Raw genomic sequence first — 26,644 nt, 5'->3', positions numbered from 1 at the left:
AGGTTGAAAAATAGAATTTCCCATATGTACTATTGGAAAACATGTGATAAAGCTTTTCTGAGTTCCCAGATTAACTTTGAGTGGTACATAAGTTCTCTCAGAGTAGGTTCCTAAGAGTATAATTTATTAGTCATACATACTTGTTTTAGCAGCTCTAAAATGGGATCATAAACTTCTTAAAGTCAAACAAGGACATATAAAATGTTCTGAATCAAGGAATTCAAATCAGAAACTGAATTATCTCAGATTGTGCATAGAATAAGGGATCTATTGCTATTCACCATTAAGCTTTCAAACTCTGCATAGATCTTCTTGAACTTGCTTGGGAGTTTCTGTTAATAAAAACAAAAATAGCAAACCTTAATTAAATCTGATCAGTGCAGTAATTTTACTGTAAATGCTAGTTCCATCTACAACGCCCTAAGTCAGGAAAGTGCTCTTTTTTTGCCAGATATTTCTAACAATGTGCTAATCTAAAATACAACATGTTTCCTAGCAACCAGATTAAAAATAGAGATGGGACCAGCCATGAAACCTGGATCCTGATTTAAACCCCGACTTGAATTTAGTCCTTTGGGATGTTTAGATTCAGATTTTTGTTTGGCTCACATAGCAATCACTGAATTCAGAATGTAAGTGGAAATTCATGTGAATGCTTTCAGGACATTCCTGATTATAGCCTATCTGAAAATACAATTTACACACAGCTTGCATAGGGGCAGATCAGCTTAATTATTCATACCTAGGATGAACTGCCCTTGCAAACATTCATATCCATGCCTGGGCACTTCCAGGAAGTTTTTTAACTCATGCTGATGCATTTATTGGTAAAATTCTTGACATGCTCTGCAGCAAAGGTCCTCTGTCACTTTCTGGGGTACAAATTAATAATACTTTTCAGTCCACAATACTCACACAAATAATGGTCAGTTGATCATGCAATGATTGAGATGAGATAGGCTTTACTTTCTTTCCCCCTCATGCGTATTATACATTTTTATATATATTATACATATATACATATATATATTATACATTTTATACATATTATACAGATAAAATAACTTTACTATAAAGACTGTAAGATACGTTATGAATTGGTTTCAGTGATCACTGTAATTTCTTATGTACAATCAGAATATGTCAGTTATTTTTAGTAAGAAATTTCTCTGAATCTGCTGAATTTTTCAGACTACTATTAGCAGTGCATAACATTAAAAATTAATAGAGACTTTATAGTGCAGAAATGATTTTTTGCAATACTTTCTACATTTGGAGTGTGTACCCTAGCAAGCTATTTACACTGTGCCACAGCAAGGGCCTAATTTTTAATGATGTGTGTCAACAACTGTGTGCCTAGTTTGCATATGCATGCAGATTAGGTATTTGTGAAGTAAGTGGTATAATTGGACATTTGCACCTGCAAATATCTAATTTCTGCATGCAACTAATGTAAATGCATGATAATATAGAAAAAAAACAGGTCTTGGTATGTTTGTCTTTAGTTATTTTCTGTATATATCTGTCTAAAAATCAGATTGCAGAAATTCTCTTGATAAACCAAATGCTCTACAGAATCAGAGTGTGGTAACATTTCCTTGATCTTAAGTTAATCCTCTGCACATACAAATGATCTGCACCACCCCAGCTCAGACCTGGTGCCCATTCCACACTGCTGTATGTAGTATATATATACAATTCCTTTCTCTCTAGTCCTGTACTGTCTCAGCTCTCCCAACTCCTCTCAGCAGCCACAAATGAAGGGTCATTATTTTAAGAAACTGAAAATCTTTGCCTGTAGCACTAATTGTATATGATACATGTATTTTTGAAAACAGGACTGGTGTACTCTCAGATGTGTTAGTCTCATCTCCCGTTTCAGAGCACATTTTTAAAGGTGTTCAAATTTTGCTCTCAGTTGCATCCATAACCTCCTCATGCTAATTATTTTTAATTTCTAATGAACAAAATACATGCACATTTAAATCTATACTGCTTTTGATAACCAGTATGTTCTCATTGTGCTGCACCCTTACACACTCATAAACAAAAGAACAAAGCCACAGAAAAAGGCAGAAGCTCTGAGAATGAAGACCAAACTGACAATAAGCATGGAAATCCATGTCAGAGAGAAAACCAGAACTGATTAGGAAAAACCCACATTTTAACAAGGCAACAGAGTCCCTGTGGAGATCAGAAAATAATATGTATAAACAGAGAATGAATTTAAGAGAATTATCAGTGGAGTGATCTCACTGAACCACCAGTAAAGTTAAGGCACACAGAGGATGGGCTGATCTAAGAGGCTAGCTTGCTCATCCTGTTGGGCAGTTTAGCTCAGCAACAGAAGCCGCTGTTGTCACCCTTGTTAACTCCTGGAAGTACTCAGCCTGTCCATGGGTGTAGTATACTGCCTTACTAATAAATACTGTCAGCCTTAGCTGAGGCTTATGGCCAGGAGCTGAATTAGTAGATCTAGTCTTATCAATAATAAAGGCCCAATACACATTTTTGCTAACTGAAAGTGGAAGTCCCCATCAAGTTTCCTGGAATGGGGTTTTAGAAAAGACTTACCTCCCACGTTAACGAGAGACGGCTCACAGCAACATTACTCAGTCCCATAATAATAGCAAAAAAGGAATTCAGATTTTTGTATTCTTTACAGCTGAAACATAAAAAGCCAGGTTTTAAGTTGTATATTATCAGTCAGAACAGCACTTATGACAACCTTAAAAGAGCTGAACCCAGGCATCTAGCTTAGAAGTGACTGAATTTAGGCAGTCCTGGCCAGCATGCCTGCAGACACCTCTTCACCAATGTGTCAGCACTTCACCACACTCTGGAGCTTTCTTTCCCTTCCCTCCAAAAAGGACCTCCCTTCATTTACTTCACCAGGTGCTGGCTTCTGCAAGGACTTCCAGTCTTTGAAGCAATTCCCCACCCAGAAACACAGTCCTGAAACTGGGCTCAATTCAGTCCCAAAGGATACCACAAACAGTGTAAACAACTGTTTATAACCTCATTTGCTGCAGAACTTGCTGACAGCTTCTGAACAGCTAATGAATGCTTGAATTGCCTCCTTAGGCAATCTTCATTGCAGATTACAGGGCCACAGGACCCTCTTTTTAAAGGGAGAAGACCAGCTGTCTAGAGATGCTCCATGCCAGTGACCTCTCCTGCAGTATAGGATTCCTATTACTTATAGATTCTGGGACTTCTAGGAAAAAAACTGCCATTTGTTACCAGCATCATTGAAGAGATCCCGGGCAAAAGGAGCTCTAGGTCACACTCCATCTCTAATGCAAAGAAGGATTTTGCAATCAGTCAGGAACAATTGGAACATGTAATTGAGTACTCTGGAAGACCCAACATGCCATATATAGGAATAGATGCAATCTGATGGCCATAGTCAACACAACTGTGCAGCTGGGTCTGCATCACTGGCTCACTGACTCAATAGGGAAGTGAAGAGATAGAACAAAGGCTATCAAAAAAAAAAACCTCACAAAACTGTGTTTCACTGGGTTTTTGAAATAAATCTCTTCTTTTTCTCAATTGATGTGCCAACATCCAATTTCAGCACCTCAGTCTCTGTTTCTTCAGCTGTGAGTGGCTTTCCTTAGGGTTTGGTATTGAGACTGTTGGGGTTTAACATCTCTGTCAGTGTCATGGACAGTGGGTCTGAGTGCACCCTCAGCAGGTCTGCTGAGGACACCAAGCTGTGTGGTGCAGTTGACACGCTGGAGAGAAGGGATGTCACCCAGAGGGACTTCAACAGGCTTGAGAGGTGGGACTGTGTGAACCTCATGAAATCCAACAGGTCCAAATGGAAAGTCCTGCACCTGAGACAGGGCAATCCCAAGCACAAACAAGGCTAAGTGAAGAACAGATTGAGAGCAGCCCTGGGGAAAACTTGGGGTACTGGTGGACAAGAATGGACGAGCTGATAATATGTGCTTGCAGCCCCAAAAGTTAACTGTGTCCTGGGCTGCATCAAAAACATCATGGCCAGCAGGTCAAGGGAGGCGACTCTCCCCGCGTTCTTGTGAGATCCCACCTGCTGAGCTGTGTTCAGCTCTGAGACTCCAACATATGAGGGACATGGATCTGCTGGAGTGAATGCAAAGGAGGGCCACAAAGACGATCAGAGAACTGGAGAAACTCTGCTATGAAGACAGGATGAGAGAGCTGGCATTGTTCAGGCTGGAGAAAGCTCCAAAGGAGACCTTAGAGCACCTTCCAGTACCTAAAGGGGCCTACCAAGAATGCTGGAAAGGAACTTATGACAAGGGCATGGAGAGACAGGACAAGGGGGAATGGCTTTAAACTGAAAGAGAATAGGTTTAGATATTAGGGAGAAATTCTTTACTATGATGTGGTGAGACACTGAACAGCCTGCCCAGAGAAGCTGTGGATGCCCTGCTCCTGGAAGGACTCAAGACCAGGCTGGATGGGGCTTTAAGCAACCCAATCTAGTGGAAGATGTCCCTGCCCATGACAAGGATGTTGGAACTTGATGATCTTTACAGTCCCTTCTAACCCAAACTATTCTATGACTCTGTGATTTACCAAGAAAACATTAAAAAGATTCAATCTATGATTCTCATATTTTTTATTCATCACTGAAGCTCTTAGTTCCTCTGAGGTATCTTTAGATTCAGACAAAATTAGTACAATCATCTCATCCTAGTGTCTGGATGCCACATAGGATAGAATAGGATAGGATGCCACATCATCAATCTATCCTACTGATAGGATGCCACATCATCCTATTCTCCATCATCCATCATCTACACCATTCTTTCTGTACCTTCATTTTACCAGACTTGGATGTATTGAGTGGGTGAGTCCTTTAGAACTTGGCCTCACTTGTGTCTGCACTGTGTGAACACTGAGCATGTGAATAAATGATCTCTCCCATATGCTGCTCTGTCTGTTGGGAGCTTGCTGCCCTCTCAGATCTTCTGGCAGAGCTGCTCATACCAATTCTCCCACATCATATGAGCAGCAGTGAACAAGGGTAGAAATTATAAACTGAAACGCTAAAGCTACGCCAACTTAATCTACTAGTCCAGATCAGAGAGTGCCTCATTGGTGAATCTGAGGGGAGATAAAGATGGAAAGCAGACAGGATAGGCTGTCAGTGATAACCTCTTCTCTAGGCACAAGTAAATCCATAAAGGGATATCTGTCCACAGTCCATGATAGGATTAGGATTAAATTAAGGCAGGGCAAAATAATTAGTAACACACAGCACTAGTGCTCAAAGTAGGCAGCTGCAACTGTATCCACAATATTTACTTTGAATCTATCTTCATGTAAAAAAAGGAAATGTTTTGCCAAATACCCTGTTAAGCAATACAACCTGACAAAGTCCAGTTAAAATCCATCCAGATACATGATGTTCTACCCCAGATATTCTGTAAATTCAACAGGGTCTACAACAAAGAGTTTGAGTCCAGATAAAAGACCCCGTCAGGCACTAGAAACAGTGCTGCATGGCTCTACTGCATATAAACTGCATGTAAAATGTCAAAAAGTGGATCCTCTAAAGCACCACAATGCATCACCTCAGAGCAGAGGACCCTCTGCCTCACAGAATGGACTGTACCAGAAACATCTTCCTGTTTGGATAAACAGCAAATACACACACACACACACACACACACACACACACACACACACTGGTCTTCAAAACAAATGTGTATGTGGTTAAAATATCTTGGTACTTATACAGCCATATTCATCTTGGCATTTTCTCTAAAAACACACTTTAGAAATTTCTCACAGGCTCCTTGGGCTTACAACATATACACATGTATGGAAAGAATGATTTTCAAAAACTGAATAAATGTGTCTGAGTACACTGTTACACAAGAAGGCTTCTAAGTAGCCTGTGGATATATTTGCAAAGAGGAAATATACACAAACTGCATTTGCAGGTATCCATAAGAGTATGTGCAAGCACATCCCAGAAGGCCCTTCTTATACAATTAATATGGGAAGAACTCACTGTTGGAAATACAGTTCACTTCTCTCCTTTGTTTGAAAGTTTATTCCTGCAACAGCTGGAGAAAAGAAATGAACCTGGTAACCTCTACATCCTTTTCCAGCAGATGCTAAAGCGACACTGGCTCCTGGAGCTGAAAGCACATGTGCACAGCACTTGGAGCTAGCACTTGGCCTTGTACTTGCCTGCACAGATGGGGAGCACACATCAAGGGTGTGTGGGGTGGCAGACACAAAATGATGTGCCTTCTGCAATGGTATCTGCACCTCAAGCCACAAAACTGAAAAAAGCTTCTCAGTAGCAGTTACCTTTGAAAATTAGTACGTGCAAGGCATCTCGTTACCACCAGTCATGCCTAAGATTAATAGTGCAGCACTGAGCTGTTCTCCCTGAACACTTTTCTAATGAGTCTAGTACTTCTAGGTAGGGTAAAGTTCTCATTAGGTCTCACGGATCTTCACAGGCAAAACTTCCTCAAAGAAATTGCTTCAAGGTCTGGGCTTTTTCTCCCCTCTAACTTCAGTGCACTTTGTGTTTGTTTTAGTGCATGTGTAGCAGCTGTTACCATGGCAGCACTGCACATAGGGCAGCAGCCTGGCAAAACTTCCCAGCGCCTTTCCAGCTGCTGGAATTAAACCTGCCCTCTTGGTTTGTACAGAGGAAAATCTTGTGCTTCGGATTTCTCTGCTTTTAGGAGACAAAGAGGACCCAGCAGAGCAGACCGCTTTTAGCTATTTATTTTTAGCATTGTAGTGATACCAGAAACATGGAAGTAAACAGGAGGTTGTCAGGCTGTTGTAAATAGCACAAGATTAAACCCATGACTCCGAGGAACTCGCAGGCTAGAGCAGTTTATTAAGGAGATATTTAACTGTAATTTTTAGGATACTTGATTTCAAGTGTTTGTGGAAATTTCTATTGTATCTTAATGACCACATTTCAACATTTCCCCATTTCATGCCTGAGATTAGGAAGACCCCGACGTCTGTGCGGGTGCCACTGCCCTCTCCTGGGCACAGCCCGCCAGGCCGGCAGCTGCTTCCCACTCCTGTGCTGTGAGATAATGAAATATGCGCTGTGTGTATTTTTAGAAACTAAAGAGGTAAATTCTGTCCTCTGTTCTAAATATAAAACTGATCCTGCATGCCTGCCACCAGATTTTTAAAATCTTCAGCTTTAACCAATTGTAATCCAACCACAGGGCCCGAAGTAGCCCCCAGAAGGATCTGGTACTTGCAGAGCAGGGTTTCCTGGAGAAAGGAACCACACTGATCCCCAGTTTTGATGTGAACACAGACTTCAGCTATGTGCAATCACTAACTGGGAGGAGGGCAGCATCACAGTAGCAATAGTAATCTCTTCCTTTACACAACTCCATTTAATGATGAAAAAAAGTTAAAGTCTTGGTTTAACTGCAAGTAACAATATCTCTGTTGGTAGAACTGCCTAAAGACTTCTGGTTACAATGCCCAGAGCTTTAGACGAACACTACAAACCTCAGCAAACTGTTTTTCAGACAGCAATGAATGCAATAAATACACCATGAGCTGGAAAGGGAGGGAGAGTGTAACAATGATAAAATTCTGTACCTGTGCAGGGCATGGATACATCCCTGCTCCCTCTGAAGTCAGTCACTACCCTGCTCTTGACTTTAGGGAATCAAGGCTGACATCTCTGGCATGAAGGTTCCAGTTTAAATTTGGATAGGAATAAAGGAAGACAGAAAGAATGCCTGCTATCCAACCTCAGACCCAGCAGTCAGTAACAAAAGAAGTCATTACTATTCTACATTTTAAAACAAAAGTATTAGGAAAAAAATCACAGAATCACAGAATCATTAGGGTAGAAGGGGACCTCTGAAGATCAACCAGTCCTACCTACCCCGCTGCCAAGGCAGGGTCACCTGGACCAGGTGACATAGGAATGTGTCCAGGTGGGTTTTTGAATGTCCCTATGGACAGGGAGACTCCATTAACTCCCTCGGCAGCCTGTTCCAGTGCTCTGTCACCCTCAACACAAATTTATTCCTCATGCTGAGGTGAAAGTCTCTGTGTTTTAGTTTAAAGCCCTTGCCCCTCATCCTGTCACTAGACACCACTGAAGAGGGTCTAGAACTATTCTCTTGGCATCATCCTTCAAGATATTTGAATGTATGGATGAGATCTCCTCTCAGTCCACTTTTATCTAGACTAAACAAGCCCTGCTCTTGCAGGCTCTCCTATGAGAGATGCTTCAGACCCCACATCATCTCCGTGGCCTCCACTGGACCCTCTCCAGTAGCTTGTCTCTCTTGTGCTGAGGAGCCCAGAACTGGGCACAGCATTCCAGATGTGGCCTCACCAGGGCAGAATAGAGGGGAGGAACACCTCCCTTGACCTGCTGGCCACCCTCCTCCTGATGCATCCAGGATCCCACTGGCCCTCCTGGCCCTCAGGGCCCACTGCCAGCTCATGGTCACCTTGTCATCTACCAAAAGTCCCAGTCCCTCTCTGCAGAGCTGCTCCTTAGTAGGTCAGCCCCCAACCTATGCTGCTACTTGGGGTTACTCTTCCCCAGATGCAGGACCCTACACTTCGTATCATCAGCAAACTTGCTGCAAATCCCAAACAGAATGAAAGTAGCATCAGTGTCATCATCTCCATGCTACAGCTCTTTACTCTCCCCTCTTGGTTTTCCTACTGGGGGCAATTCTGAGAACGGTTGTCCTGAGCAGCACCAGGAACATTTCCATCCTCAGGAAAATTAGGCTTAGTTTTGTTAATATTTACTAATTCATATACTAATATTTGCTAATGTATGGATGGGTAAATGAAGGATTCTTCTAATGAACTGAAATATATTTTCTCACAAATTTGAAACATGGCCCTAAGAGATCACAGATCAAGAAGTAATGGAGAGTAGCACAGAAAAGAATATATATTAACAAGGTTCTATACAGCCCTATAAGAAAATGGACAGAATTACCCAATACAGAATGTTTTAACCTCTACTCTGTGTGGCTGTCTGAAAAGAGAAAATAAAAATACATTGATTATATATAAGGTTTACCTCTCTTCCAGCTCCCACGTGATTGTATACTTACTGGGCTGCTATCTTAATGTATTTCTTTAACAGCTGAACACGCTTGCTGAGTTGAGAGCAAAGACAAATCTCTGTGACCACCCAGAACTGAATTTCATTGAATCTTCTTAAGAACAAGTCCAGATTTGCTGTGGTCTTTTTAAAATTGTGCCTCCCAAAAGTGTGATAGATCAATTCCAGCTAGGAAGGAGAAAACAGTTTGGAAGTTTATTTTTGAAGCTGAGTTTCTTGGACAGAGGAAAGAGGCTAAGAATTACCAGGTAAATATCTAGCTTGAAACTTGCTCTGCAGTTTATATTTGTGGCTGTACAGATGACAAGGATTCAGGTTACAAATGCAGTATACAATAGCTGAGGTATAGTAAAAGCATAACTACAGATTAAATATAAACAGCTTAATACCTTAAAACAAATGAAAGTTATTCAACAAGCAGCACATGTCCAGAAGAAGTCTAACTTTATTTTTCTATTTTGCCTATAAAATTACGAATGCCTTATACTTTCAAAAGTTGTAGGTGGCTTTATTGTAGAATTTTTGAAAATCAAGCTTAGAGAAGCTTTTGGAAATAATGCAGAAACCTGCAATGTACAATTACAGCTAAGATAGATTCTAATCTGCTGAATAGATAGATCCTCATACCTCATGCACACAGTTGAAGAGCTCCCAGTCATAAATTGTCATCTGATGTGCTAAGTCTTTGGAACTCATCAGTTCAAACGTTCCTATTGTACCAGTAGATGGTCCTTCTTGTTCTGGCAATGGTGCCTAAAACCAGGAAAATATTACAGAAATACTTTAGACATGCTAAATCATGTGGTTGATGCTTCTATTCCATAATGTTTCTAAATTTATTTTTTTTTTCAGTGTGATCACCTTCCTAATCATGTTTCTAATAGTAAAACTGAAATTTGCTTCTAACCACAGACAGGTATTAGGAAATGAGAAGCCCTGTGCAAAATCAGTATCCAGTATGTACAGGATAGTCAGGAAAATTCTGAAAGTTCTTGAGAGACACTGTAAGGAAATAAAACAGACTGTTCTCAGTGTGTTATCTTTAACATTGTTTCCTAAAAATTGAATCTACAATACACATTGTGCTTACTAAAGCATGTGTGTTTGTTTAGGAGTGTAGATCTTTCCAAAAAAACTTTTATGTTTCCTTTTTCACATACACAAATAACTAGGCCACCAAGGACAAGCCAAATACTTTTACATATTCCTGAGTCTAATGATGAGAATTATTATATCTAGCATGCTTCAGAAATCTGCAGGGATTGCAAGACATTCTGATCACTTAAAAAATAAATCTCATTATTTGACAGTACACAAATTTGATGCAGAATTTGTGATTGCAAATTCCTGGCTAGGCCAATTAAAGCGATATAAACATAGTCTTATGCAAAAGAACCAAGTACAAAACATTTCTGAAAGGCACTTCCATGCCACCCAATAAATGAGATGTGATCTATGATTTGACACACAGTTGAAGTATTAAACAGGGATTTAAAACACGGCTTGAGATCAAGTCAGATTTGAAGTAGCCTGTTGTACACATTAGGGTGAAGTGTTTGAATGGGCACTGCTAAAATACAGCCCATCAAGCAAGCCCCTTGCCAAGCGGAGGGTGAAACGCGCGCAGAGCCGCCCGTGAGCGCGCGGGTCACTGGTTCTGCTCCAGGAGAGGGCGGCAGAGCTCACACCCGAGTTTCCCAACTCCTCACCGCCTTTGTTAAACACCCAGTGATGGAGCACGGATTTGTCAACGGGCTCCTTTCTCAGTACAAACTCACTGGAGTCTGCCAGATTAACAGATCGTATTTAGATGCTGCAGTATAAAAAAGAGCCTACTAAATGAATACCCTTTTATATAAGAGTAATATATCAGCAACAGAAATAGGTGTGACTGGATTAATGCATCAAATCACTTTCTCAGTAACACACAATGTATGGGAGCTTTATTGTTGTATGAATTATTGATTTGTACCCTAGGGAAAACTTTTCTTTCAATTATCATCATCATCCAAGCAAATTAAAAATTACTAAAATAAATCATGAACATTATCACCTTAAAAGCTTCATCTATATTTTAAAAAAATACTAGAAAAGTATTCTCTAAAAAAAATCCAGGGCAGCCATTAATCTTCCATAAAACTGCAGATCGCTTTTAATTGGCATTTGCACAAACACAAAACTTCTTTAGTTTATGACAGCATAAGAATTCCGTGGAAATCTGTGGAAAGGGAATTGCCTACAGATTGAAAGACGTCTTTTTTTCCCCCATTTGGAAATAAACACAACATAGCTGTTACCATAACAAACACATATTTTCCAAGGCTAGGAAAGAAGCACTTAGATGCAAACTAACAGCATATTTGAAAATTCATCCATCCAGAACAATTTTCACATGGGAATTGCCAAATGTAATGTGGATAAATGTTCATGAACAAGAAGCAGCCAGAAACCAGAATGTGAAAGAGTTAAACTGGGAGGCAGCTAACGTTGTAACATTTTTCAAATTGTTTATACCTCTTTGAAAAAATGCAGCTGATAAGGAGTTGTAATTTGTTATGCAGTGCTGAGGACCATTTTTAAGGTGCTGAATGTACTTCCCTAATTCTTACTGAATTCAGTCTAGTTGATGAAAAGTAGCACATTACAGCCCTGTATCTTAGAGCCCCCTGCAGCATTTTGAGTACTTGATGCATGGTAAATAGCACAGGGAAAAGGCACAGAAAGCCATGACAATTTGCTGCCAAAGCTATGTGTACACAGACAATGCAAAGCCATATATAAGTACCCAGCACAGTTGTACTGATGCAGCACCCCTGCTTTACAGTAGCATGCCCCATGAGGGTATCTACTTGGCAGGATTAATTAACCTTAAAGGAACACCAGAATTTAATAAGCTGAACAAGAGGTATCTCTGCGTGGAACTACATATGCTGGATGTGCATTCCCTGGTTACTAAATTGAAAGCAGCAGCAAAGCATAGATTTTACCATATCCATAAAAGAAATCAGGCATACATACTAAGTGGCTTGTTAAAAGCATACAGGAGGCTGAAACAAGGCTAGGAGTAATAGAGTTCATGCTGACATGACTTGGCAATGACATTTGTTTTTAATGAAATAAAAGGAACAAAAAGTACAGTCAAATCAAACTCTTATAAAAGCAGACCCCATGGAGATCACTAGAATGACTGTATAAACTGTAAGTACTTATGAGCAATTCTACCTAAGAAAAAAACAGTCTTTCTACCAGGAATATTTTCTGTGATTCTATTTAGAATTATCTCAGACTTTGACACAGTACTTTGTGGGGATGAGAAGTAAATTAAATTTAAGGAATTTACTGCTGGAATCAAATCTCCAGAATGCTTAAATTGGTAACACCTGTCTTAGAAGATGTATCTCTGAGGAGATAACTCTAATGAAGAATTACTGCATGTCTTGGTGATAATACTCAGCTCTCCCTAAATGCTCAGTGTGACAGAGTACTGAGATCAAGTTCTGTTATGTGGACCAGATGGATGGACTTTAGGGAATTATAACATTAGCTTGTTTAATTTTCAGGACTCATCCTATTGCAGTGTGACAAGCCCTTTGTTGTGAATGTTTCATCACTAGTTTTTATCTAAAGTGTGGCTAATGCAAAAAGGGCCAGGTGTTCAAATAAACCAAAGCCCTGACACTCCTGAGCACTGCACACATACATACCAATGAATCGAACTGATCCCGTGGGCAAGCAAACAGCCGACCATTAACGCTGAGGGTGGTGAACACTGAAACATCGTGAGGCTTGAGCACAACCTTTTCTGTAAAAATGAAACAAATTATTATTTATTACACAGAGAGAGAATTTGCAGCAGGATTGATCTACCAGATGCACAGATTATCCTCCTGGGAACAAATTTTTCCCAGTAACCCAATGTCCAGGACACAGAAGACAGTAAGATCCTCTTTATTGAAGAAATGTGGTAAGTTCAGCCCAAACCGGTCTCCTACAGAAACAGAATCCCAGTCCCAAACTGTACAGACAGGTGAAGAAGCCTGTGCTGCTGTCACTGAAAGAGACCCTTCATTCATTGCTGAGCTGAAAGCATGTGGAGAGCTGTTCTTAATAGAAATTGCTCTGGAAGGCAGTAACTGCTCAAGGAGGTGATGGAAATGCATTACAACATTTCTAAAAGAGCATCACATCACAGGTGAAGAGAAGACAATGAAGTAGTTTACAAAACAGTCTCCTCCAGCACATCTTGGTGGCCCGCAAATCTGACAATAAAAACTTTGCTTCAACTGCAAAAAGTAAAGCTGCCTGGTGTCAGTTCTCAGAGAGTGACCCATTTCTGGCAGGCACCACTGCTTGCAAAAATACCTTCCAACACAGTTCTCATTACCTCCGTGTGTCTCCACAGTCATACTCAACCAAAAATACTTGAGCAACACCAATCCTCCTGCAGAATTCACCCTCCAGTTACTCTTGCAAACACCAGGTCAGTGTGTTTGGCATCAAGTTGCTCTGTAGTGGTTTGCACAGACAGAGCAGCCAAAATGGTAATGACCACTGCCAGAATGTTTGCACTGCAGTGTCTTCTGACATTACTAATTCCCGAGTCTAGCATGAATTTATTCATGCTTACTTTTTATTACTTTTGTTAAAAAACTCTTACAAGTCTAACAGTGAAGGAAAATTGGAGTAGCTGTGCTCTGTAACATGCAGATACGCAAGCTTCTCCACTGCTTCTGTCTCCCGTGTGCCTGCAGTAGAGAAAGGACTTGCCTCTCAATCAGGACTTGTGTGAGAGCTGAACATGCACATGGTTATAAAACCTTGACTGAACTTTCAATCCCTCCAAAAATTTTGCTTGACCATAACTGAGGAGTGTTTAAGATGATGTAAGTACAGTACCTCCTCCTGAACTCATCTTTACTATGATGAGGCCTTCTCCAGAGCCCAGCTTGTCTGCTACTGCACTGATCACTTCCTTCACAGAAGAAGACACTGGCACACGGATAGTGGTGTAGGTTTGGTCTATGCAGTACACCTTAAACAGAACTAAAGAAAAAAACATTGCACCATTTATTCCACATGTAAAAACCAGAGATTTACCATACAAATTACTTTCCCTTTAGTAACCATTTCTCACAAATGAAACAAAGCAATAATAAATAACTACATAGCTCCCCATTCCTCAGATGCTCTACAGTTTCCAATACAGAAATCTCTGGTTTTCCAGAGTTTTGGATTTTGGATTTTCAGTGTTCAGTGATCTGCCTGTCCTATGAATGAGAAAGGTGCAGCCATATGAAAAGAGCAGTTATGCCTGTCGGGACAGACACAGGAGGTAGTATTTCCCTGGCAGCAGGAACTGTTTTCCTCTTTGTAAGCCTAGAAACACCATCATGGACAACAGAAGCATGTCCTGCATGACTGGCAGGATGTCTGCTGTTCATATATAGTTAGTTCCAGCTTTAAACATGGTTCTTCTATTGGTTTCGTTTATGCCATCAGTTTTCTCAGCTACATGACCTTGAATTTTGTTATCTCATTTTCACTGCTCTTCATTAACAAGAGCTATCCTTCAATATCAAACATATTGAAGAAGCTGTTTTAGGTGATAAAGTTCCACAAAACAAGCATTAAGAGTACCTTAGCAAGTATTAAGAGTAATCTGAAAATGACATTCTGATACACTGCTGTAAATTTTACCTTTATCACTTCAGAGAATCAAACAACAGCAATAGGGCAAACCAGCAGATTTTGGTTTTTAGGCTGTGTGCTTAGATTCTCAGATTCTAGGTCCATGGTCCGTGGCATGATTATCTGCTCCCCTCCTACCTTGCAAAGGAAAAGCTGTACATGTTAGCTCAAACTAGGAGAAATAGGGGGAGACAGAGGCTCAAACATGACCTTCAGCTTCCACTCTTTATTGTATTGCCATTACCTATTGGCTCTTCTCTGTTTTGTTCATTCCTTATTTTAAAGTTTTTTACATCTTCCTCTGAGGAAGCAGTGTTTGATAGCACAAGTAACCAAGGGAAAAGACCAGAAGTACCTCAAACCAACGATGGAGAATAGTGGGCTAGCAAAATCAAAGAGAGTTTGATTCAGGCCAGACTTCAAAATTCTAGATAGGTACTTTTGTTTATTTTTACACCTTTTTTTGAGACTGACAAATTGATATAGATATCAGTAGCTCAAGAAAACTTAGCAGAGAAGAAGCTTACCCTCATCACTGCCCCTGATAGGCTGGCGTTTCTGTGCTCTGTCATCACTTGTGTTGAACAGCTGGAGAAGAACTTTGTGCTGAAAATGAACCATCGAGATTCACATTAATACAAGAATAAACGTGGTACACATGAACTACACTACATCTCTTATCAATGGCAGGAAAAAGAGTAGCAATGCAAAATTTGACAATATTAAAAGCTATCTCTCAATCTGGTTTTTTAGTATATGCATGATTACTAAAGAAAAGATGCTTATGAATTTGCTGTGCTTAAGATTTTACTTGAGAAGATGGACAAATAAATTTTCTTACCTTCTTTTGTGGTGCTTTAGGTTCTTCAGAACTATAAAAAGGTAAAGCATAAAATGTATAATTAAATATCGCGTGGAAGATTTTGTGTACAAAATCGCTTATAGAACATAGGCCACTCATCAAACTAGCATATCAATATAATCATATTTATATATGAGAAGCCTAGATGATACCACAGTTAATCTATGACCAAGGCAGAAAAAATATTATACAAAGTTCATGTAAGCGTGAAATAAGCTTCTGTCAATCTCTCAGTGAGGGTATGGTGTTTGCAAGAATGATGTGGATAAAAGGGCCATAGACATTAATTCAAATAAGCCTGCATGCAAACTTTCAATTTCATATAACTGAGGGTTATTCACAAAATGGCTTTTTAATGTATATAACCAATAAATTTTCTTCATCAATTTACTGAGAAAAAGATCAGGGGAAGGAAAGAAGTAAAAACTATGCTTACATTTGCTTTACAATTTTCTCTAGCTCTGGAAGTTGCTCCTTTAGTGCTGCAATCATTCTAGTATCATCTGATACAGATACATAAAATTCCTGTAAATGATACAGAATAGTCTTTAAATAACTATAAGGGTAAATGAGCAGTACTCAGGAGAGAGGATTATGAGATGACATCTGATAGCTTAATGATTATAAAGAATGATAATCTGCATAGAGGAACACATGCTGGGCCCAACCCTCTATTACTTCTACTTGTTTATCTCCAGCTGATTTAAAGCAAGAGTTATACATGCAGAAGGGAAGCCTGATGAGGCTCCTTAGCTCACTCTGTAACCACTGACTGCATGTGTAAAACCTGCATTTTCACACTGTCAAAGATAAAGACTAAAAAAATCCTCAAATAATCTAGCAGGATAGTTTTTTTTATTCATTGCTGTTGTAGTCTTCAGTGCTTCATTTGCTCCTCAGTCACTGACTCGCAGCTACTCTAATCCACTACAGTATCACCCGCCTTTAAACCCTGCTCAAACCTCTTCCTGTTATATCTACATAAAACAGTCCCAAAGAAGGATCTCTGTGCTTGCAACTAGTGATTGTTCTTTAACTTCTGGACTAATGAAAGACTATGTGATCTCCAAAGCTTGAAAAGCTTTCCCACGTGGGCTCGTGGGGCGTCTACCCTCTCTATTCCCCTCTGCTAAATCTTAGAATCCATTTTAAGCTCTTTAGGACAAGAACTTTCATTCAGCCAGAAACATATGGGCAGTTATGTTACTGATTCTGTTCCATAAACACAATATATAATAAGAATGGCAATTACAATCATTTAACATGACATTGGCAGTGCATTCTTATCTTAGAAATCCAAGGATATGGCAGCTACCACAAAGAATTTACGATTCTGATGACAAAGATCTTGAGTTCCAACAGCTGCAGTACAGCTTTCATTCAAATGGGAAGGACTTTTGGTTCTCTAGAGTGGCAGCCCTCCAGCTCCTTCCTGGCACATCTCATGCAGGCATAAACAGGCCTCCAGTTCAACCTGTAGAGCCCCATAAGCATTCACAAGAAAATACTAGAAAAAGCAAATTCAGCTACTGCTATAATGCAAGCTACCCATGCAGTGCTTTGAAAGGGATCTGCAACATTATTTTCAGAGGTCCAAAGGCTGACAATGGTTCAAACACTGCTGTGGTGCCTTTTTTGTCTGCAGCCAAACCTGAGAAAACAGTTATAAACTGAAATAAACTTCTCACTTTGAAATGACCTCTTCCACTTCAGTGATACAATGATTCCTTTATACCTCCAAAAAGGCCATTGCTGCTTCATCTTCTTGCAGTAAATCTCCATATAAAGCAGCCCACTGCAGAACCAGTCGAATGACTCGCCTTTTATTGTTGAGGGCATAATCCATTTTCTCCTGCTCTGTACCCTGAGAAGGCTGGGCATGATAGGTGCCACAGTGTCAAGGAAAGCATTCAGTGATTGAAAATACCAAACCCAGTACGAATTCACAAACAACTGACTTCCAAGAGACCACTTTTAGGGTGATCAAACATAATTTCCAATATACTTCTAAATTCTGACATCCACTAGCGTAACAATTTGCAAACTTTTCATGTTCATACTAAAAAGTAAAATGACAGTGAATTTTCTGAAGAACACAGAAAGAATCACAGTTCCACAACAGAAATGGCTGCTGTAGGGAAACAGAACAGAAATGACACTTGGAGCAACAAAGAGGATTAACCATGGAGAGACTGAAGAAGGATATTTCTAATTTATCCTCTTTGGAAACAGTTGAAGAAAAAGAAAAATGTCACTTTGTGTTTAGTAACAATTCCAATTTTCCATTTGTGAGGAAGACCACCGGAATGAAGCACCAGTGTTATTCCTTTTGTCTTTACAAGTTATTGTAGCTCATGATGAACCTCAGTCCCATTAAGGGAGGGGGACTTTGACATTTATAGTCTAAACTGACTATAGAAACACAGGGTAAAATAATAAATTTTGTAGTAGCCTCATTGTCATGAGGAAATCAGACAATTCCACTATGTCAAATAAAGTGCATTTAGGACACAATATTTTGTAAGTTATTTTGTGATGAACAATAAGAAAAAATAAGAAACATTTCATTGACCTTTTAAAAGACAAAGTGTCAACATTAAAAAAATAGACAAATAGTTAAAAGACCAAAAGCAACATTTAGCAAAAGGAAAAAAACAAGAAAAAAAGTAAAGGGACAATGGATAATAAATGGAGATAATTTGAGCCTTTAACCTGTGTGAAAATGAAGTATCCCCTGAAGAAACAGGATATGACAACTTGTGTGTCTATTTCTTACTGAAAAAAATGGTTTTTTTCCAAATAAACTGATGGCTGAGTGGGAAGTAAGCACAGAATGAGTGCAGTTACATCTTCAACTTTGCTTCCCAGTTACTGGAATTCTGATTCTGGGCCATCATGAGTAATGCTATTCCCAATTACGTGGTAACATGTAACATTAAAATACTGACACTCTTCCTCACAGCCATGTCCAGCATCCTTGCATTCTTTCAAGCTGCACTTTCAGCTGCTGTACCAAAATATTTTAAAATACTAATTAGAAAATAAAAATATCAATGAGGAATACAAATTATCTAATATATTTATTCTCAATTTCTCATTTAGAAATATTTCTCTAACAATACTATTAATAAAATTCAATGGGGAAAAGTACCTATTAAATCACACTTCAAAATGATCCTGCTGCCCAAAGCCCCTGCAGAGATTTGACATTCTACCAGGGTTACTGGGGCGCTCATTTGACTGACAAACTTTTAGAAATCTGCATTTTAATTTCACTTGGAAAGGTTTAAAATGAGTAGAGAACTGAACATGACAGTATGATTAAGGCAGAAAGTAAGTCAGAAGGTCATAAGAAGTAAATAATTCATTGTAAGTTATGTGCTCCAATGTCTTGGGGAGCAAGTTTAACATTCTACTGAGTCATTTTTCTCATGCCATATTTACCTTTCAAACACCATAATTATTTAATGTATTTTTACTTTCTTATTAACTGACACTCCACAGGCACTGGTAATTTTTCTGTATTTTTACTGCTCATTTATATTGATTTCTCTTTTATTAACATAATCACAGGGAAAGTCAATGAAGGGTTCTCACATTTTTATGTGATCTTCAGGATGCAGCTTCACTACAGACTGCAATTAGAAATAAAATGTGATGCATACTTGCAACAAGTGTCAGATAATTGCAAAATATTTATCAACACCAATACGGTTAGAGCTCAATAGATACATATATTTTTCATTTTCTCTAGCATAAGAAATTGAAGCAATTCTCAAGGCTGTTCTTCCCTGCATAGGAAGACTCAGCTATATCAGGAGCTGTGTAAGATCATTGCTACAACAGAATGCAAACTTTTTTGGTGGCATGATGGTAAAGGAGGTTAGCAAAACACTCATAGAGAAATGTGCTGAAGAACTATCATCTACAGAGAGCAAAAGAGGAGTTTATACTTCGTAAGTATTTAGACAGTGGTCCCTTAAAGGTGCACCCCTGCACACAAGCTCACACACTTGCAATAACCCAAATGCACTGCTGCTTTATTTCACATTTTCTTTTGGGACTTGTCCTGCCTCCCTCTGACACACTGTAGCTCTGAGAATTTGTCCATTTCCATTCTGTGAAGAACAGGGAAACAGGGGCATTGGTTCAACACACAGAACTTATATCCTGAGCCAGGACAGGGGAGCATTGCTTCCCTTTGCTTCCCTATAAAACAGTGATTTTTTTCATACTTCAGAATCTATAATCTTTAATGACTGAAATAGACTCGGTGTGCCAAAGGACAGCACAGAATAAGTGTGGAATCCACAGCAAGCAATAATGTTACTTAGACAAAACGGTGCACCTGTCTGCTCCTTTTAGGATTAAAATAACTTATAAATGACTGCTGTAAAAGAAGTGAAAACCCAAATAATTTATGCCCTCTACTATGCTTGAAAGCACTTCAGTGGTCTAGCTTTACTCATACTTGCATGCTGCCAGCTAAAATAGTATCCTAAGTGGGTGTAGGAAAATAGACTTGTTTTGATTCAAAATTGGGGGCTGAAGCAAAAAGTCGCTGACTGAATCACCTTTCTTCTTTTTCTGTTTTAATTTCCTCATTGAGCATAACTAATCTCTCCTTAGTCTCACAGCACTGGTGAGCACTTTTGCAGAGTGATTTTGCTCCAAAAAGATGAGCTTTGTTAGGAACCTTTCAACTCTAACAATAAATTTGAATGGTACAATCAACAAAGCACAGTTAGCTTTTCCATACTCAGAATGGACCAAATAAATAATAATTCAGCTCCAGGAAAAAGTTAACACTAAAGCAGTAGGATACCAGTTACCTCCACCTCCTCTCTGAAAAGAATTAACATGATGCTTGCCATGACCCACTTCAGAAGATGGTCTTAGCGTCCTCTCAAGAACAGATTTCATCACAAGCGAATATTTATCCTTAAGTGTGATTATCCTTAACTTTGATTACCAGAAAAGCTTTTCCCCTATAAAGAATGAGGTACATTTTGCTTATGGGACTGATTTTCCCAGTTACTGGATAGAGGTATTCAATTATAACTGAGGATGGAGAAGCCTGAATCTCAAATGGGCTGACTGAATAATATAAGCTAAATGAATGAGGACAAAGACTCCCAAACATTAAAAGTGCTGCCCTTTCTTCCCCTCTTAATGCTGTCAGCAACAGCATTTCATAATACTTTTGATATCCAAAACAGTGTGATTTTGGAAAATGTGTTTTTTTCAGGTGTGCGAACAATCTTCAACAGACCAGTTTCATGGGTCCAAAGGTTTTCAAAACAATTACTCTCCTCGCTAGGAGTAACACAAATGGATTCTCAAGCTTGCCAGACAAGGACACAATGCTCTATTTTGTGGTTTCAGGAGGTGAGCTTTCCCAGATGTCACTCGCCCCACTGAGCTTGAAGGAAAGCACTTTCACACCATTGCGATTCTAAACAAATAAATAGGGAGCTGAAGTTATTATACCCCTGTCAGAATTCTATAAAACAGAAAACATTATATGTTTATTTAATGTTCCCAGTCACTCGATAGCTTCAAGTCACTGTGCACAAGGAAAACGCTCAGTGCCCAAAAGCTCCCCAAACTAAATAACCTGCCAGTAATTGACAGATGGACATTTCACAGACTCCTGTGAAACATGCAGAGAGTATGAGAATCACCCCCAGGTCTCAATGCTCTCCACTATTCAGATTTCATCTCCTAGTATTCACATCCAATTGAAGTCCCTTGCAGTTTGTTTGCATTTGCTATAGGCCATTATTACAGATTATTACTACTTTTACATAACAATTAGGACAGCACCTAGGAACTAGTTACCCATTAGTCTGCAAGTTCAGGCAGCCTCTTGCTAGAGGTAGTTTGTAGCTTCCAATCTATAAAGTGGACCACTGAAACCACCAAGACATAACTATCCCGGTGAAAATGCAGATGCTGTAGTTCAGCAAAACGCAAGAAAGACAGGAAGGATACAGGAAGGGCAACCCAAACCCTTATGTAATTTCACTTATCTGGTGGAGGGGCAGTACATTTATTTCCCTTGGAACAGTAATCAGCACAGGAAATAAACACTTTTCATGGTCTGTACTGTATCTCATCATGGCTTATACACTATCCATTTCAGAGTTGTTGAGCTATGGATAGCTGCTAGTCAGACACTGAGAATCTACTCACAAGGCATGGCTTCCATGGAACGTGATGTACTTCTTGAAAGACGGAAGCTCCACTTTCTTCACTGATAGGTACAATGGCTAAAGAGACTTAACTTTAAAAAAGGATATTGTGCCATCAAGGCTGGGCAGAGCTGACTATTTGGCATAAAAACACAGTGCATCATAATAAAATCATTTAAAACAGAATCTGTGAAAAAAAAAAAAGAAAAAAGAAAGAAAACAGTCAATCAAGCCTCTGCAAACAGCTTGGGGATTTCAAGGATGAGTTTTATTTCACCTGAACTATTTTATTAGCCTTCTGTAGGTAATAAAGTGGTCTTTTTTCACTTTCTTTGTTGGGATTGGGTATAAAAAAGGGTAATGAACAAATATGAGCTAAAATATTAACCTTCTAGTCTTGTCTGCATGAATTTCATTGCACTTCCATCAATAGGCATTTGCCAGTGTCAAAGAGAAACGTGGCACAGCAAAAAGCTCCACATCTGTGCTAAAGTGAAATATTTGAATATACTTCTCCACAAGTGTGGAGTTCTATGCAAGGAAGAATTAGGCCTTTCACACCTGGCTACCCAAAAAGAGCTGTAACATTTGACTTTAGGAGTTACAACACCAGGCAGAATATTTAGTATATCCTACACAGGAGAAGGCAAATAATTTCATTTGTTGCTGATTTCCTAGCAGTGAGTAGAATGCCTAAAAGAGGTAAATGGACAGTCAAATTTCTGGGTTTACTTTGATTCAGAAATATCACAGCTACTATATTCACATTAAAACATATATGAACAATATGACTGACATTTTCTCTAGCAAAACCCAGCAAGCTATTTTTTCTGCTAAAATGACCTGTGGTAGAGCTGGTGTAAGTCCCAGTTTGCCTTATCTTTGTATTTGTGACAGCAAGAAGGATTTATAAAGCCTGGCTGCAGAGGCCAGAATGAGTTTGGCGGGCTTATATGGAATCACTGAGAAACAGTGAACACAATACCCCAAGGTATAATTTTTACAGTTTGATATAACAGAAATATTTACAAACATTGTAAGGGATGGTAGAAGAAATATGAAAATAACTGTGCAATATATTACATCGTTTCTTCCACTTGTATAATTCCTGTATGAAAGTATCTCTCAGTTGACAAAACTCACCTCTGGAATTGCAGCACTTTTATATTGTATCAGGATATAGGTACAATCTTGTCACTAGATGTCTTAACAAAAAGTTTTAAAATATTTTTAAAATAATTTGGTCTTGAAAAATATGTAACACATGCATACTGTGGATGGCAAACTTGTGATTATACAGCTACAAGCCTGAAGAACAATATTCTGCTTGCAATTCTAGTAAACAGGTATCTATAAAAAGGATCCTTCTTTTTTTTTCTGTCTTTAAAGTAGTGAAAACATACACTTAAAAAGGATTTCTGTAATTTTTTAATTATTCCACCGTTTATGGACTACTATACAGGTTTCTCCAATACTACGAGGTCAATAACAGATTAACTGGATTCAAGAACACCTTTGAATACATTCTTTGCAGACATCTATAGTGCAAAAAGAACTTCAAAAAGCAATGGTACATAGTTTAATATATGTCTGTGCATTACTTTATCAGAACTATGAGGTTTTTTTGTGCCTGACTCTTTTAGAAAATTAAAATACTTATTAAATGTAAGTCTGCAAGTATCTATATCCCTAGATGTAAATTCTCTGTTGTCTTAACACTAATGAAAAGCAGCCCAATAAGTGCAGATGCAGCAACCTGCATTCCTGGGACTCAGCCCATGTTGTGCTGAGTTCTTCTCCTTTAAGTAACAACTCTTTTTTCCCTGCACATGGGAAAGTATCAGAAACACAAAATTTATATTGTGATACTTTTATATGTGACGTGAAGATTTTAGAATATTTATACTAGCACAATGTAACATCTGGAGGTATCAAGCTACTTCACAGTATTAAACTGACCTCCAGAACAAGAAGTACCATCACTAATGAGGTGCTCTGTCCAGGCCTTATGGTTGTGCCAGTAACTGCTGGTCTGGAACTTTGGAGGATTTTGCTGTTCTACTATGACCTTAAAGTACAAATACAATGGAGCAGGCTTGGAATAGTGGATTGCTATTTTTAATAGCAATATTTTCTGGATTTCCTTAATTCTCTTGGGGTTGTTTCAGAGCAGTAGACAGTTCTTCTGGGAAAAACTACCACTAGGTGCTTTTCAAAGCATCACATTGCAGTGTTCCCCCAGCAAATCCATCTGATGAGATAATAATAAAACAGCTTCTGCCACGTAGATACCTGTTGCTTCATTTAAACTTGCTTCAAGGCGCATAGTTTCTAGAAAGTGCTCTAAAATTTTCTCTGGGGTTCCTGACATCACAATATACCTGGGGAAAGGAAAGGAGCAGTTAGCATCTCACAGCCAAATGAGCTAATTAAGAATTGTGTACCAGCAAGAAGACCAGGACCGCTGTGCTGCTGTGTGCAAACACCTGACCAGAATCTCTGTGTGACAAAACCACTCACAATCTTCCCCCCTCTAAACCTAGGAGCAGGCACATTCTCCACCCTGCCCAGGGATGAGAGTCAGCTCCCTCCTCACACGAGTATTTCAGTATAACACCACCACGGTTACACCACCACCAGCAGAGCTGCAATGGTTCAAACTCAGAGAAGTACAAGCAGAAATGCTCCTGCACTGAGAATAAATATCTCAGTAACAACAGCAACTTGCAGTCATTAAAGGGGCTTAAACAGGCTCACTATGAGCCTGAAATAAGAAAGTGTATCAGTGTCAGAGCAGGGAAACAATTTCCTTCAGCATCACTGACAGAGGTTGGTCTGGGAAGGTGAGGGCAGACAATGACATAGCACACTGTATCTTCCAATTTGTGAAATACCTTGCATAGCTGAAGTGTTTCAAGTTGATAAACTGAGGATTGTACCATTTCCTGGAATTAATTTAGAGAGGTGAGGGAACTAGTGCAACAGCCAGGTTTTTCTGCTTCATGCAAAAATGCTGGCAGGATTTTAAGTACCAGCAGAATACCATATGATATTGGAAAACTTGTTGTATCATCTTTTTTTTCTCTTTTCTCACTGATTAGATTTTTTAATATTTCCCTCCATTCTTTCAATCTTTGCATCTTTTTTTTTTTTCCCTTTCTTTTTTTTGGAATTCAACTGATAAAGTATGAAACTTAAAAAAAATAAAAGAAAAAAAAAAGAAAGAAAAAAACCCTGAGAAGTGAAGATACTCTGCTCCTGCTGAGAAATAAGTGGTGGAGCTGAGCTCCTGGGAGTTCCTCCTCACTTTGAGCACTGACCGTCACAGTTCTTTTACCTGCCAACCCCTTTGGAAGAACTGTATTGATGTCCCAAGAACACAAACACTTGTTAAGCCAGTGCACATTCTCACAGAGATACTAACCAAGTATCTGAGTGAGTGAAGCAGAGAAATCACAGGTTGCTGTACTCTGAATATGAAAGTGAAAATGAACAGTGAAGTGACTTGCAGGGCTGCTGAATTCATCCTGCATGAGTGTGATCACCCATAAAGAGTTAGATCTTGGGAGTGATAACTTCAGAGCCAGTCCTCCCAAGTGAAACTGTCATTGTTTGAAAGCACAGCTCAGGGAGCTGTGTAGGAGCTCTGTCTCCTCCACAGAGAAGGCAGTGGAATCCAAACTGTAACCAAAAGGATCTGCTCCCAAAGTGAAGTTTTCCCCAAGGCCAAGATGAGAAAATCAGTTTTTTCCTGAGAAGAGGTGCCTGTTGAGCTTCTCTTTTAGGAAGTCATTTTTAAAAGTACTAAACATTCAACTAACACATCCCAGTAACATTCTGGAAATCAAGGAACGTTAGTAATTTTGGTTTGGATTCTCAACCATACATGTAGCCACTTATTCTATTTAGTAAGAAAATAAATGTCGTCCTCAAACCCAGTGAACTCTCTTTGAAGACTTTAAACATAAAGACAGTACCAACACAGTATTAACAAAGTAATCCAACTGGTGAAAAGCAGACAGTGAACCTTCAGGGTAACTTCCTCTTTTGGGTAACTGATGTCTATGGTCACAGTTACCAGCAAAAGCTCCCTTGCTGGCACATTTACAGTACCCAAAACCTGACCAAATGAGTAAAATATTTACAGAAGTGAAATTCTGAGCTTTACCTGAAAATATTCCTGGCATGTAAGACCTAAAATACAGCCTAACTTTACCATTTACCATAAATATCTCTGGCTATTTTTATCACATTCTAACAAAGGAAATGTTAAATGACACAAGTAACACTGGTGAAATGAGTTTGCAAGGAAGACAACGTTTCAAAATGTTCAAATGGAACTTTCACTTTTGGAAGCACGAAAAATGTCTCAGACCCAAGAAAATAGATTCAAATCTATGAGCAAGTTGCTGTGCATTGCAGCTGCTGATGCAAATCCAATAGCTACAGTCAAGTTCCCCTCCTTTAAACAAAGTAAAACTTGTGTAAGGGTACACCTGGCAGCATAGATTGCTTTTCCTGATGTTTTAATAAGTAAAGTGAAAAATTAAATAAAGTTCCTGAAAAATGTGAGAAGTGTATATAAAATACAAGGAATGGTTTATTCGACCTTCACAGACCTTTATAAATCTTTGCATTCAGTCATGAAGATAAAATAAGTACATGAAATCCCAGATGAGATAAAAACTGTACCCAAAGTATTGCACAATAAATTGGCTCTTTTTTGAGAGAAAGTGAGGTTCAGGGTAGAGGATTCAAAACTTGTTGAAATTGTTTGAATGCTTCTGAAGAAAATTG

At 39.1% G+C, this 26,644-nt stretch overlaps 1 protein-coding gene across 4 annotated transcripts in view; it reads right to left on the bottom strand.

Moving 5' to 3' along the window:
- RAPGEF4 (Rap guanine nucleotide exchange factor 4) overlaps window positions 1–26,644 on the bottom strand; it is a 145,136-nt gene that overhangs the window by 12,200 nt on the left and 106,292 nt on the right. For 3 of the 4 annotated variants that reach the window (XM_005519803.3, XM_088058879.1, XM_088058880.1), the window contains 12 exons: window positions 24,140–24,228; window positions 21,956–22,034; window positions 17,389–17,539; window positions 16,090–16,178; window positions 15,633–15,663; window positions 15,319–15,397; window positions 14,000–14,146; window positions 12,808–12,905; window positions 9,731–9,856; window positions 9,093–9,271; window positions 2,575–2,665; window positions 282–332 (listed from right to left, as the gene is read on the bottom strand). In XM_005519803.3, coding sequence (XP_005519860.3) covers window positions 282–332; window positions 2,575–2,665; window positions 9,093–9,271; window positions 9,731–9,856; window positions 12,808–12,905; window positions 14,000–14,146; window positions 15,319–15,397; window positions 15,633–15,663; window positions 16,090–16,178; window positions 17,389–17,539; window positions 21,956–22,034; window positions 24,140–24,228 — 1,210 coding nt within the window. The remainder of the gene's footprint in view (window positions 1–281; window positions 333–2,574; window positions 2,666–9,092; window positions 9,272–9,730; window positions 9,857–12,807; window positions 12,906–13,999; window positions 14,147–15,318; window positions 15,398–15,632; window positions 15,664–16,089; window positions 16,179–17,388; window positions 17,540–21,955; window positions 22,035–24,139; window positions 24,229–26,644) is intronic. The other variant, XM_088058877.1, reaches the window with a different exon arrangement.

Source organism: Pseudopodoces humilis, chromosome 8 (assembly GCF_049639895.1).
Source record: "Pseudopodoces humilis isolate 2021_Gansu_Grassland_sample_001 chromosome 8, ASM4963989v1, whole genome shotgun sequence".
NCBI lineage: Eukaryota > Metazoa > Chordata > Aves > Passeriformes > Paridae > Pseudopodoces > Pseudopodoces humilis.
This window is presented reverse-complemented; position numbering and strand designations above follow the sequence as displayed.